We start from the raw sequence: 15,427 nt of genomic DNA on the forward strand, positions 1-15,427 counted from the left end.
CATACTCGAGCTCTTGCCAACCGAAGTACGCCTCCAGGGCCTCGGATCCTCTATGATCGCTTCCCGAGTTGGCTCCATCTTGTCGCCTTTCATCGCCGACGCCCTGGTGCTATATGGTTTCAATGTCACACATAAATCATTTAATTTATCCATCACGTGAACTGATAGTATGAAATCGAAAGAACCTCCTGCTTTAGGCGCCAAATTTACTCATGAACCGTCAGATCGGAAAAAATGTGGTCCGCTATACGACCGTGCTTCGCTGTGCGACATCAGGCACTGCTAAAATGCAGTGGAGTGGCGTAATATGTGTCAATATCTATCGATGATGAATCAGACATAATTAGAAACACGTGGCCGGTTTCCTCCCAGTCGACTTGGCCAAGGAGTTCGTCCGAAATAAAAGTACAATCCACAATATCTTGGGTAAGAAAGATTTTGATGGGCACCTTAACCTGAAAATAATTATTTTCACCCTATTGTACTTATGTACAATATATACGTAAAAGAGATGAACTTTTTGGAGGCCCAACGCGGATCGGAGTATTTTCCATTAACATAAATGAAAAAATAGGTTGGCTTTAGGAACGAATAGCTTTACGAGCCGAGTTCTAGCACGAATCAAGTTGGTGGGGCGGGGTTCCACTGAAACTGACTTTTAGAGAGATTGACTAAATTTTCAGTTAATTTTGGTCAATCATTCCTACGTTCTTTTCGGTGTGATCAATGCTCATGCATTAGAATAAAATAGAATTGAATAGAAGTGTCGGCACTGAAGAAATAGGCCCATGGCCTGTTGCCGATTCTTATACTTTTCATGACTTGATTCACAATGGATCCGGCCTTTGGAACCCGATCTTTCCAGAACTGACGATTGATTGAATCATTGAGATAGATGCTGGTCTTATTGCCTGGTCTGTAAGTTGCTAGGCATTGTAAGACTGAACATATGCTCCTGCATAGCTTCGTCTAGTCTGTTCTTAAAGGCGTTCATACTCGGAGCGTCAACGATGCTGTTTTCATTATGTTTCCAACGATTTAATGAAAAGTTTTTATAAAAACTTCACTGAGCAGTGAATTTAATTACATTGTATGAAATAAATTGTAATTATAGAATTACATTGACATTATTACATTGTATATTTTATCGCTCATAAAAGTGAACTGCTGATCTCAGGGTGAGAGCGTCCCATGGCTCCCGTCTGTCATCTTCGGGGGAGCCAGCATAGTCGCTGGGCTCATGACCCTGCTTCTTCCTGAGACGAACAAGCAGCACATGCCTGACACTGTCGCAAAATTTAAGTGTGATATAAGGAGCATGAGAGGGGCTAGCAGTAACTGCACGGAAGAAATACCTAATCAATACATATGCTATAACATATTAAAAGCCCAGCATTCAAGTTGAATTTAGTGGTGTTCAAGTTAAAGCACTGAGGAGAAAAGTTAGGTTACAAAATCCTAATTTAGCCATGCCCCCACTTAAAGAATATTCAGAATCAAATAGGAATTAAACTGATACTCAGCAATACTCGTTCGGAATTAAAGGAATGCGAAGCATTTCATGGACAAAAGCCAACTAAAATGATGCAGAAAGTATTGAAGTGATTCAGCTGCTATTTAAGTGCTTAAATGCAACAGTAATACTACCCCCTGACGGCAGTAATCAATTTTGAATCGTGGAACATAAATGGATTTAACACTTAGCACTTGAGAGAGATGTACACCTATGCAATAAGAGTCTCACCTATTTGCCATCCGAATAATTTCCCAACAATAACGCCTACCTAAACACTCACCCAAGCATTAGGTCTTCACAGCACAAGCCACCAGTATAAAGTAGGCCGGTTGGTGAAGGATTTTTACTTTTTACCTAACCTTTTACAGCCACTGCGAAACTAGGGTCCTAAAACCAGGATCATCTTAATATGAATTTAATACGTTGCAGATTTGCTTTGTGGCGAAAAGTGTCATGGTAACTCTCGGTTACAGCCAAAACAAATAAGATAGTTATTTTTTGATGCAGGAAAGGCCGCAAGCCGGCCATCGTGACCAGCATTGTTGGGTGCTTGGTGGTACCGACTTGAAACATTATCAATTCAATGGTCAGTGCCCAGTGGCTTGATTTAATTGAGTTCTCAATTTGTCATGGCCCGCTCACAGATTTTCCAGTCTGCCAATACTTGACAATATGTCGCTTCTGCTTTGTAATCTTTCATCCTCTGAGGCTTCAAGCAAAGTGTTCACTGTGCAGTGCTCACCATCGGCGTCTCAAAGCCAAAGTTAGTGCAGTAGTGCTTGCCAAGCCTTAAGCTAGGGCTGTCTCAATAGTTGACGACTTGACGTGCATTACTATCTCAAATACACCCAAGGAGGGAAAAAAGGTCAATGATTTCAGCAAATCCGCAAGTACCACACAATGGTGTGTCCGTGAGTGAGATATCGAGAAACGCCGGAACGGTGCACGTAAGCTTCTACCCCTACATGCCCTCGACGAAGGCAAGCCAATACAAGAGATTACTCGAAGGGACTTGGCATGTACCCAAAGTACATGCCATTGACTTGGCATCGTACCAACAAGTGGTGAATACCTTCATCAGATTCATTAAGTAACAATAACTGCGAAAGAAGTGTACGTATTTCCAATTTTTGAACGTGATCCAATTTTACCGCCATAAAATTGTAAGATAGGGAAAATTCCGCTAGAAAAAGGCATTTCGTCACAAATTATATTTAAAAATATACACATTATTGAATTAATTATTGATGTAACTGTACTTCCCATCCAGGTCAAAATCATCTCACTTTAAACAATATTCTTCGTATGCCTGCATATTTTCAGTTTTCCTGTAGCTACATTATGTAGGAAAAAAAATTATTTTTCCTCTATATAGTCAATTAGACTTTTGAGTCAGTCGTAGTATGGGCTTGGCAAGAGAAGAGGAAGGAGGCAACGAAACGACTCCGGTGAAGCACACGTGTGCACACAGTTTTCTGATGAAGTACTTATTGAGGACCTCTCAGATTATTTCTCATCTAACGAGTTATTAAATGCAACTTGTGATTCTTCGGCCCTGTTTCTTCTTATAACTTTAGATGCTTTACAGCGGCTCTCAGGATGCCGCCGCAAACGCTTTCCGCGTCATACGTGGTTCCTGCTGTGAGCTTCTCATGCGCCGATTCAGCAGCAAATGCGGTCCCTGAGGAAGCGAACAGTTTCTCCTCCCTTCACGGAGGTTATCATGAAAACCAATCAAATTTTCGAGCAATTCATCAATTGGAAGTCAACTCAAGTGTTACAGTCGCAAAACTCACTGATAATAATCAGTGTCAGTACTTGGATGAGGCGCTTGGACATGATCTGACCTGCAAGAATTTCATCTTCGACGATTCAGTGTTCCGCTCAACCATCACCAGCGACGTGAGTGAGCATATACAATTCTAGTCACAATACTTGAGCCTCATATTTCTTTTCACTGTTGAAAGATGATAAAAGAAGCTCATTTCACCGAATAATTATCACACACCTATCGATAATAGTAAGAAATTATATTGTATTTTCATTATTAAGCAATAGAATCTAATTTTCATGTCGGTACAACGACACTGTCCGGTCTCACGGGAAGGCATGTATGTTAGAATCAAGATTGTATTTACTCGTCCTTCAATGTCTGGTTGTAGCGTTATAACCTGCCTGGTGGCGCGAGTCAGGGCACATTCTTTTATTCTTATTAAGGCCCGTTCACACTAGGGGCAACACACGAGAATCAAGTGCCTCAAAGCGCATGCAGAGGCGCTTTGCAGCCTCTGCATGCGCTTCTTGACCGATTGACGAGCTAGCGATTGACAGGGGCCATGCCTCATGAAACACAAGCGCGGCACTTAGTAGATAGCTATTAAAGAATTGATATCACTTGTATGCTTAAATCGCAAATTAACTAAGAATTTAAATTAAATTAAAAATGTAAATCAAATTATTAAAGAAATTCAATTCGTTCTATGGTTTCAAAGTATTAATTTTTGATTCTAGATTCTACGAACTGACGATGGAGCTGGTCTCCGAAACGTTTTCTATAAAGATATGAATTTTTGTGGATTATTCTTTGCTTTTAAATTATTAGTTAGTAGATAGCTGTCTGTGGTCTAGTAAGGTTGATTGTGTACGCTGGTCCGGCACACCAAATGTCAACTAACACCACTTTCGTTTGGAGTCCCTCTCTAGTAGAGCGCCTAATTGATCTTTACAGAGAACACGAATGCCTATGGACTATAGAGTGTTCGGTCAAAGGAGTACAAAAATCGAAATACAAATGATGCAAGTTATTTTTACATGACGTGTTTAGTTTATGTGATTTTAGCAACTCCTGACAATTTATGCATTACCTTTTAGCGATTTCAAGGGATGATATAATATCGGTACGAATATTGGAACTTTTTAATTAAGAATAGACTATGTTTTTATAAACTGTATCTTTTTGAATGTGCTAGTTCTCTAATTATGATGCCTATGCTAAATTCGCGTTTACAACTGGCATAGTGCGAAGAATGACGGACCGCAGCACACCCGAGAACAATGGCCCACCGCTCAAATTCGGTTTCATCCATCCTCATTGACGTCTAGGTGGCAACTAGTGTTCAAAGCGCGCGGTCTCAAACTACCGAGTACAAAAGTAGTGTGAACGGTTGTGCGCGGTGAGGCACTGCAGCAAACGACTCAAAGCGCATGTCGTTGCCACTAGTGTAAACGGGCCTTTAGACTGCATCCTCAGTAATCTTGTTCCCCATCACGGTGATACCAAATATGGGGCGCTGTGCTCCAGTAAAATTAACATTGTTGACAGAATTTTCGACGATTCTTCCACAATTAAATACATTTACCAACACTAATACTTCTGTCAAATTTTCCCAAGTTTCAAATAAAACGCGGCTTCCAACAACCTCACTAATTAGATCAGTTGTTGTTTGGGAGCCATACAATCAATTGAGGCGCAATATGCGTACACAGGTCTATATGTAAAATCAACAAATATTGAAATAAGTATTCTTTTGATATTTAAGCGTTGAAGACCTACAGTTTCCAACGGTATTGCTACCTGTATTCTGAACGATATTGTGTTATTACATTGTACTGAAGTTTGTGCAATGGAAAAATCTAAAGCTTTTAGAAATCTATTTCCAGTACCTAATTCGAGTTATTTTTCAGTACGAATTGGTTTGCAGTCGTTCGTACTTGCGTCCGATGTATACGTCGTTGTACATGTTTGGAGCCATGTTCGGCGCTGCAGCAGTGGGCTACATGGCAGATTGGTTAGAACCTCGTGCATTTTACTCAACTCTTTCATTTGTCCTTTATTCTTGCGTGTTGCACCTCTCTCTTACTTGTCCCTTAATCTTGCATGTTGCTCCTCTCACGATGACATCGTTGGCGCTCCAAGTATGAACGCGTTCAAGAACAGACTAGATAAAGCTATGGAAAAATATATGTTCAGATTTGAAATGCCTAGCTCCTTATCGAACCCGGTGGAAGTCTAGCAGCTACTTCAACTATCGCCAATCATGAAAAGATCCGGTCAAATGACGCGAGTTTAGATCTATGAACAAGGCACGAAAAGGAAAAGAATCGGCGACAGGCCACATCAGGCCTACACTTCAGCGCCGACATTACTATGTTATGTTATGTTTTGCCCAACGGAGCCTCGTGGCGAAGTTCATCTATCATTGATTCTTAACTAGTAAACACTAGATCTGGAATATTTGGGGTCTGTTTACCCCTAAAATGGGTTGGCTTGGTGATATTCTGGATTAAAAATGAGTCTCGCACAGACTCCAAAAACAGGGATTTTGGGTGATTCCCATCTCTTGGAGAAGATTCATCTGCCTAGTCTATTTCTGGATGGTTAAAATAATCAACTATCAATGTATGCGACCTGCTGAAAGTCATGTTCGTAAAAGGCTATCCTTGCCTTTAAGAGTAAGTTCGCACCACACTGATTCTCTAGCTGATTAATGCTCTGCAGATACTTCTTGCTGGGCCCATAAAAGGTTCTAAACCACAGAGCTACACCTCTCCTGCACTGCTCTTCATTTATTTTAATTTATGAAAACAATTAAAACCATGCAGCTGAAATTCAACAGGTACGATTTTCCCCCGTGATTTTTAGGGAGTGTTTTTGTAAACAAATAACGTCTATACACTCGTTTTAGATACAGTTAACAGTTCACTTTTAATTGTTTAAAACGGAATCCGAGTTCGTGTAAAAACATTTTAAAACTTTTTGTGCACTTCCACGTTGATGTATGCGGTTATTTCCTACATTATTTACAGGCCTTGATCTACGGAAATCATTCATACTAATTACTAGTCCTCCATCTCCCCTGACTGACCGTGAGCAGCCGGAGTTGTCTTGCCAGCTTGGAAGTGATTGACCTGATTTTCCGTGCCTTTCCGCTTGATTCACTCCTGCCATTTCTTGCGAAAAACCGCCCTCTTTAAAGGGGTAGAATCTTTCTTTACAAAAAACTTACTTGTAATCAGCGGATTCTCCAAGCTTTCTCGCTGTTTTCAGCACGCTCCAGACCTGAGCAGGATCCTTTACAGTCACCAAAAGAGGTCTGCAGGTGTTGGCAGCAGCATCCTTCGAGCGCAGCCTCTTGCACGCTGTAACATCAATCGGTGTGTTGAGTACCTTGCTGCAACATTCTACAACAAATGCCGTGTCATCCATCACTCGGTCTTTCGCATCAGATGTGGTACTTTCGGGAATCCCAAACCAAACCAGGTTGGCCTTCCTACGTTCTCTATCAAGTAATTCACGCGAGCTTTCGCTAGCGAATTCAGATAAATCAGCTCTCTTGTTCTTTACTTCCATTTCTTCCGTATTTTTCAGCTGAGCCTTCACTTCAGCCTATTGCATAGCGAGCTCAATTTGTCACTCAGCGATGGCACAATCTCACTCAAGTTTACTACATCATTCAACGATTTCGACTCATTGCCGTGCTCTTCCACCGACTCCTCGCTTTTTCGAGCACCAATAGATGGGTGATCGAAATGGGCTTCTCGACTATCTTTTTTTATTTTCTGTCCAGCCATTATAAAATGCACGAACTAGACCTCTTGAACGGAGAAAAGGACGGAGAAAAATACAAAAAAGAGTTTGAGTATAGTAAAGTTCCCCGAATATTTCGACTGGCGGAACAGCTGAGCTGTAGCTGGCGAGGGAAAAGACAGGGGTGGGCGGGGGAATCAAGGGATCGACGCGACAGGCATTAGAGAGGGGGAGGGATAGGGGCCAAGAGGGTGGGGAGGGTATAGGAAGACGAGGCGTCGAAACCTGCACGTACAGGATTCTATAAGAGTGTGAACATACAAGAAACCGAGATCATATAATGATAATTATAGTTTAATGAACGCAGTTCTAGATGAGAGCTGCTTTAAATCGAAAATACGAAGCACCATGATCATCTAGGATGATAATTAGTTTTATGAACACAGTTCCAGAAGGGAGCTGCCTAATTTCAAGCGACTGCAACATTCAAGACACGAGATCAATCGTACTCTACTTAATCCAATCAATCTCGTCGGTCTGTCTCATGACTCTAACTGAATACATAGCTTATAGCCTCATTATAAGACACATAGAACGGAGCAGGCAATAATGAACGGTAGAGCGATCACATCTAGCCGACCACAAATGATTCCGACAGATTTAATTATTCACTATTACTCTCATTAGCAATAACAAAACGATTTTTTTGAGGATCTGACAGAAGCAGGCTACTGCTAGAGTACTAGGTTACTGGCACCTTTACATACAGGCCGACTGCTAATGGTAATTAACTACTGCTAGGTTACTGGCCTAGTTTTCCAAACTGGCTGACCACGGTAATTAACATGACACGGGGTAAATTCGTAGGTTCTTCAACTTACGGTCTTTGAGGCTCTAGAAAGACGAACGTGGACTTCAATTCTTCAATGCTTTTCTAACGAATAGCTTTTACTACTAGAAATACCGTACGATACCTGCAAATATGGAATAAAGTATTTAGACTGGAACTATAGACCATTTAACTTCACAGCACAGCAGCTTTTCTGACAATCCCATTCATTCTCAAATCGACGATATTTCCATACAACCAAGGCACACTTGACACGCATTAGCTTAAAAAAGAAGCCAAATCAATTTGCAATGATTAAATGATCATCTGTAGCAACTAGCCATTACAAAGCATTCTCCACAAGATTTCTATTTTTAGGGCAGAACAGAAACTACTAGATCTAGCTCACGACAATTATCGCCTTGAGATGACGCTGTATTGGTTGATTTACTAAGTTAATTCAAATCAAACACTAATGGATTGAACAAATAATTCAAATATAAACGGACATTCTGTGATATGCCGCTGGCATAGAGGCGCCCATCTTGACTAAGTGACGTACAACTTCACACAACAGCTTCAGGAATAAAAAGTAATCACTGATATTCTCACAAACAGTTTCTACTCGTTCATAAAATCTCAATCACCCAGTAAATACACATATTTCACATTTAACACATAGAAACACAGAAATAAATTTGGCACAGCTTCCCTCGTTGCCGATCCAAACTTCAACTGCGCGCGCATCGGGTGTGTCGCTGCTGCCGGATTTGAATTTTCCGGAATTAGCAGGCAATTCGATAATTTGCATACTACGATACACATTAAACATTATATTTACTCTACAGTTCAAAGTTACTACCTCGAGCTCCTCGGTCAACGATGTATTGATACTATTTTTACACGTTGAAATTAACGTGACACTACAAGCTTGCCCTCGCTTCATGCACTGGCATTAGTCGGGAATAAAAACACTTGTACTAGCCGCTTTTTCTCACTATTCGCTCAATTTTTACTGAACTGCACTGAAATTGAACGTTTCACTAAAATCGTTTCGGTACAAATTCGAGATAAGTCAAACCGGCATAGTAGAAATTGAGAAAATTGGGACCCGCAAAAACGTACCTGCGTCCTCGATCACGGCCAGCAAGTAACTCCATAAAGCATAAAACCTTCATTGAGCAGTGAATTTGGTTACATTGTATGTATTAAAACGTAATTATATAATTACGTTGACATTATTACATTGTATATTTATCGCTCATAAAAGTGAACTGCTGATCTCAGGGTGAGAGCGTCCCATGGCTACCGTCTGTCATCTTCGGGGGAGCCAGCATAGTCGCTGGGCTCATGACCCTGCTTCTTCCTGAGACGAACAAGCAGCACATGCCTGACACTGTCGCCGAGCTCGACCAGACTCACGTTCTGCCCGACAAGAAACAAATGGACAGGAAAGTAACCATAGATATTCAAGAGACTGATGAAATTACTGAGATAGTCAAGGAAAAATAAGGTTTGACCCGGAACAAATTGCAAAAGAAGTGATTTTTCACCAATGCTCCAGAAGGGCAATAGAAACAACATACTAAAAATCCTCTAAAATGCAAGTAGTGGAAGGGTGTCAAATTTAATATTAAAAAAAAATGGCCGCCGAATGGCAATATAGGCCCAATAACACATTTTTAAAATATGACCGACAGTTATTTTTGTGACTGTATGTATGTTTGTTTGTGTATGTCTGTGCATGTATGTTTTCATGTGTTAATTCACTAATAATAACTAAAATTCATCCAAGGTGGTAGCAATCTGGTATTTGTAAAAACAGCCACCCATAAAGTGAAAAATTGTGATTATATAGGCATGTGGAATAATGCCTATGATATATTCAGGCAAGCACCTGCAGGGTGTGTGTGTGTGTGTGATGCAGGGTGAGTGTGTTTCTATATCATAAATGGTGTGTTAATTGTAGTAAGAGGGCAGCATTGTCTAGACCCTCTGGTGTAAGTTTTTAGAACATGACCAGCAAGAAAGGGTGGCCCAGTGGTTACAGTTCAGAGTACCAGGATTGGCGCAGAGAGGCGCGGGTGCAATCCCAGCTCTGTGCGCCAGTTTCTGGTCAGAATCGGCGAGGAGGCCGTGCGATTAAGCACAGCAGAATTGTAGCAGTGAGTTGCGAGTTCGAGACCGCAAAATGCTGTGAATGTCCTGCGATGTTAGGAATCGGTGACAAGCCTACGGCCTAATAAACGCTGAAACCTTTATTATTATTATTAAGAGAGCAGCCCTCTGATCAGACTTCAAGACAGGATACATCATATAGAGGTATTTGTGATTATTACATGCTTATAGTCACTGTTACAGAATGTCTAGCTTGTACATATGCTTGGTAGAGGGTGATCACATCATGTCTTACAGGTAGCACCAAGATGGATGTTGCCCAATGTGCCATGTGCAGCAGACCTGTCCTAGAAGGTGGAGAATGTGCAACACCAACATCCAAGGGTTGTAAAGGTATCCAGAAAGCCAGTGAAAGAAGAAAAGTTGTAACAACTGTAATGCCTGGACAAAAAGTACACACACAATGTCACAAGGACCGTTGTAGGTCATTCAGTATTGAAGCCCAGAACAGAAAAAGAGCAAATGAGTCTTCTCAAGACGGAGCACGCCAACTGAGATCTACTGGAACCGGCTTTGATTACAAAAGTAACTGTATCTATTGCGGGACAGGGGACAGATATGGCGGTAAGAAGAAAGACTTAGTGCTGACACCTGTCAGGGAATACAGTGTTCAAAACTCAATCCTGGGGTCTGAGAGAAAAGATGAGTGGGGTCTGAAGGTGAAATCCAGGGTACAGTTTGTGGCTGGAGAGATTGCTCTAGTCTTTCTGTACAAGGGTGTTACCGGAGAGTCTCTGGATTCAATAACTTTCACAGAAAAGTTGTTAGCAAAGCATTTGTAGACCCCCAGGTGCTTCCACCTACATCAGCAGCAGCCCAGTTTCATAGTTTGAGGACATTTCAACAGATTGTTCAACCAGGAGGTGTGCCTGTCGGAAACAGGATATGGAATGTTCACCAGCATGTGACCAGTGACATGGTTTGTGCAGTAACACAAGTCAAGTACTTGACAGTGATTCTAACTCTTCCGATGACTGACCTCAAGACAGTAATGGTGGTGGTATATATAAGGGCGAATCTGATACATAGGATTGGAGTGTTCAGCAGCATGTAGCCAATGCTGATACTCCTGATGGGTGACATCATTCTATTTTGATATATAGTATAGAATAATCACAGTTGGGTAACATGGGGCAGCGGGCTCCCCCTTTTTTAAACTAAATTTTTGATGAAGTTTTAATTGATAAAAGGTGGTTCTTTGTTATGTTTAAAGGTACAACTAATAAGGAATGTATGATGTGAATTAGACGCCGATAGAGTTATTCAATTTTTAATGAAGCACTATTTTATAAAAAGCGTCAAAATGGGCCCATTGCCCCACCCCTAGGGCAATGGGCTTGTGGCAAGGCGCCCACCCTTGGTCCCTATACCACAATTGCATATTTTTCGTTTAAAAATGATAAAACAACACTTTACAGTTAAAAATAAGAAAAATGTAATGAAAATATGACATTCATTTATTAACAACTTAAAAAATCATATCCTTAACTTGAAAAAAATATACTCATGGCTTAAAAAATCTATCATTGACGTAAAAAAATATTTCATTGACATAAAAATGTACATATCTTTGACTGGAAAAATATATCCTTGCTATAAAAAATTCATCCTTGACATGAAAAAATGTATCGTTGACTAGAAAAAATATATTTAGTTGTTTATTTTCAGAAAAAACTTCGTTCCAGCTTCGTCCATAATCCAGATATTATGTGCAGAGAATTCGTACTTAATCGTGATTTCAGCCAACACCATATAAAAACTCATCAACTTTTGACTCATTGGTGTTGGCTGAAATCAACTTTTGGCAAGGCAAGAGTCAAAAACTCGATAAGGGGTCAAATACGCATAACTAGAAACTAAACCCGTTTCCTAGAGGTGGCAAATAAAAAAATCATGCAATATGAAGTGTACTTTGTAATTCAAAAAGCTAGTCATAGTTTTGAAAAGGTCATTGAGACAAATCTAATTATGTATAACACAAGACTTCACCATTGGCGCTTTGCCCCGTGACACGCATAGGCCCGTTGCCCCACTAGGTATCATTTCCATTTATATCGTGTCAACATTTTATTTTAAAAGCTAATAGTCTAAACTTGATCTCAAAATTATCCTATGAATATTACTTTCAAAATATAATTCACACTAATTTCAAAAGCTTCATCTACAGTAATCGAAAACAGTTTAATTTAGCAGCAAAAAATTGTTATCTGGGCTAAAACAGTTATTAAAAAATAACTTAATAACGCAAACTCTTAGCAAAACGCAAATCCGCACACTTCATTCCAGTGAAACTATCGACCGGCGGGAGAGAACACGGACCATGCAATATCTGCCATACTTAGCGAGAAACCCGCTATTGGCCCATGACCCGCAGTGGTCCGTTTGCCCCATGTTACCCTACTATGGACAGTTAGACTTTACGTTAATAAAACCTACTAGTTCTATAGCTTATGCGTCATAACTGGATTTTTTGTTAGTATAACTTCTTAAATATTTCAGTATATTAATTTCTCATTTTTCTTTTACGTCCAAAATAAATAAAAAATGTGCAAGCTGAAATAAAAAAAGGGTTTTTCTTTCCCATTCATCATTCATATGTCTGATATTTTATCTTTTTGTCTACACAGCTGACGTTCTCTTATTTCATCTTAGAAATAGTTTTCCAAAGCTGACCATCATAATTAGTTTAATTTCATCTTATAGAATTAGTTTTCCAAAGCTGACCATCAGCTTTGGAAAAGCTGACCATCATAATAGTTTTCCAAAGCTGACCATCATAATGATTTTCTGAGCATAATGACTTTTTTCCTACTTAATTTACATCAGACAAATACATTTATGCCAAATTTTATCAGTAGAAGAAGAAAAAAAGAAACGCTGAGAATTCATCGGACTTTAAAAAGCATAAAATTATTGATAAAATGGTATTTTTATTACAAAATATTGCAATATTCCTTATTTTATATAATTTGGCTCATAATATAGATATAATTTGATTTATTAGCCTAAAAAAATTGGCTTTTGGCAGCAAAACTGTTCCAGTCTACTAATTCAACCTGCTGCATATCAACATATAGTTTACTTCGGCGGCCATTTTGAAAATCACTGATTTGAAGCCTTTCCACCAATTATATTTTAGAGGATTTTTATATGTCTTTTCTGAGGACTTTATGCATGTTATAGTGATGGAGAAATTCTTTTGCAATTTGTTCTAGGTTAACCCCCTTTTTTCACTAGGTTTCCTGGACTAAGAAGCCGTCAAGTAAGTTCAGGAGAATGCGTCAGTGGCGCCAACAAACGGGACATCCTAAGAGGACGAGCGCAGCCAGCGGAGTTCCTCTCATGTCGCGTCCTGAGTTCCGGAATATTTCCGCAGAAAATATGCATAAACCTGAGAGTGTAATAGAAGAGACAAGTAAAACTAAAAATCTAGACTAAATCTAGCATTTGAACAGAGATTTTCTGCTTTCTGTCATTCCAGGAATATGAAACATTTTAAAGCTTATTGTGCGTTGAAGCCTGAGATTCTGGTCCCAAAATTATGAAAAAAGTTGGAAATTTCCAATGCCATGCAATGATGCAAGATGAGTGTCTTGTATCATTGAGCACTTGCTAACTTTCTCTGCTGATAGATCTAATTGAATAACCCCTAGGACTTCATTCAAAATGGAAAAATTACAGTTGTTCTTATTCAGTTGAACACGTCATGTAGGACTCAAGTCTATCCGTATCAACTTCTTGACTCATTGAATGTTATAACGAACGCTTGAATTTATCTTGAATAAAGAGGTAAAAATTCTGCGATGATAGTACAAGTTCCTCGGTTCAATTCTAGCATCAAGATGCAGACAATCAGGCATTAATATAGTTTTGCAAATTGAATAACATTGCTTATCGCCCATTATTCCTGCAGGTTAAATGGAGCAGTCGCTCATTTCACTCATGTATCATGTAAGGTTGAAGAGAGCTGTCTGGCTCCGTGTGAACATGTTGAGTAGTGCTCCAGGTTTACGTGTGTTTTCAAAGTTTTATTCGTAATTATTCGGTGTATCCATAAGTAAAGTACCTAGCACAAATGTTGAGCAAATTAATTTACGTTTTGCAACCTGCCTGCTAATAAATTAAATGTTTAATGTACTTGCGTAGGTGTAAAGGCAAAGAATATAAAATAATTGTCCTGGTTCTTAGTCGTCAAAGGATTTATTGATCAATAGTATTTTAGTTGAAATTATTTTGACATCTGCGTTTAAAGAAATTACTCCCTAAAAACGCGTTGATTTTGATTCTAAAATTAAAAGTCTTGAAGACCACCGTTATGTTCGTCCTGTAGTCTGAGAGTGAGTGTTTTTTTTTTTAGAGTGAGTGAATTAAAGCTTCTATCTCCTCAATAAAACTTTATGAACAAACAAATCAGTGAAGCAATTCCTGCTCTCGTGCCAGTACGATATGGTGTGTGGCAGAGCGTACTTGCGTTCCACCTACAGTTCTGTCTACATGACCGGCGCCATGTTGGGCTCCTTCAGCGTCGGTTACCTCGCCGACTGGTGAGAAAGTACTTAGCAAATAAATTAAGCCAGCGATGTGATAATGTCACATAAATAAGGATTAGAAATTATGTTGCAGATTGAAGTAAGGCAAATTCTAGCATTAAATATTCTAACTATTTGGTTTTCAGAGATTTTTTAAAGAATTCTGCCATTTGACTAGTGAAGAATCAATGATAGATGAGCTTCGCCACCAGGCTCCGTTGGGCAAAAGCCACCACCAATCATTGTTTTTCAATATTAAGTGTTGTGCAGAAAAGACGCTTCGGAAGCGTGGACGTTTGAACTTTGCGAAGGGCGACTATGATAAACTCCGTGAAACGGTGAATGCGGCGAATATTTCGGACTGTATTAAGGACATGAGCGCGACTGATTCATGGTCGTTTCTCACAAAGACACGGTTATGTCTGCAGTTGATACCTGTGTACCCAAGATTACGCTTGGAGGAGTCAAAAAGTCCCAGTGGTTGAACAGTGCAGTTAAGACTCAGCTAAAGACCAAGAAAGAAGCCTACAAGCGTTATTTACGAACTCGCAGCGAGTCTGATTATAACCTGTATGCCAGAGTTCGAAATAAAGCTAAAAAAGTTTGTCGCACTGCAGTGAAAAACTTCGTAAAAAATATTGCTAAAAATGCAAAAAAAGAATCCGAAAGCCTTCTTTTTGTACGCTAGTTCGAAGTGTAAGTCAAAGGACGGTATATCTGATTTGAAAGTAGACCAACGAAAGATTTCCTCTGATGAGTGCAAGGCTAACGTTCTTAATCAGTTCTTCAGCAGTGTGTTCACAGATGAGGACTTGAACAGTATTCCAGATATTGAGGAGCGCCCAGTC

At 39.7% G+C, this 15,427-nt stretch overlaps 1 protein-coding gene across 1 annotated transcript in view; it reads left to right on the top strand.

Annotated features, from left to right (window-relative positions):
* The first annotated feature begins 3,046 nt into the window (after window positions 1-3,046).
* LOC108679078 overlaps window positions 3,047-15,427 on the top strand; it is a 30,974-nt gene continuing 18,593 nt past the window's right edge. The window contains exons 1-2 of the mRNA XM_047884642.1: window positions 3,047-3,418; window positions 5,201-5,304. Of these exons, the coding sequence (XP_047740598.1) occupies window positions 3,116-3,418; window positions 5,201-5,304 (407 nt within the window). The 5' untranslated portion in view covers window positions 3,047-3,115. The remainder of the gene's footprint in view (window positions 3,419-5,200; window positions 5,305-15,427) is intronic.

This window comes from Hyalella azteca, unplaced genomic scaffold (genome assembly GCF_000764305.2).
Source record: "Hyalella azteca isolate HAZT.00-mixed unplaced genomic scaffold, Hazt_2.0.2 contig212, whole genome shotgun sequence".
NCBI lineage: Eukaryota > Metazoa > Arthropoda > Malacostraca > Amphipoda > Hyalellidae > Hyalella > Hyalella azteca.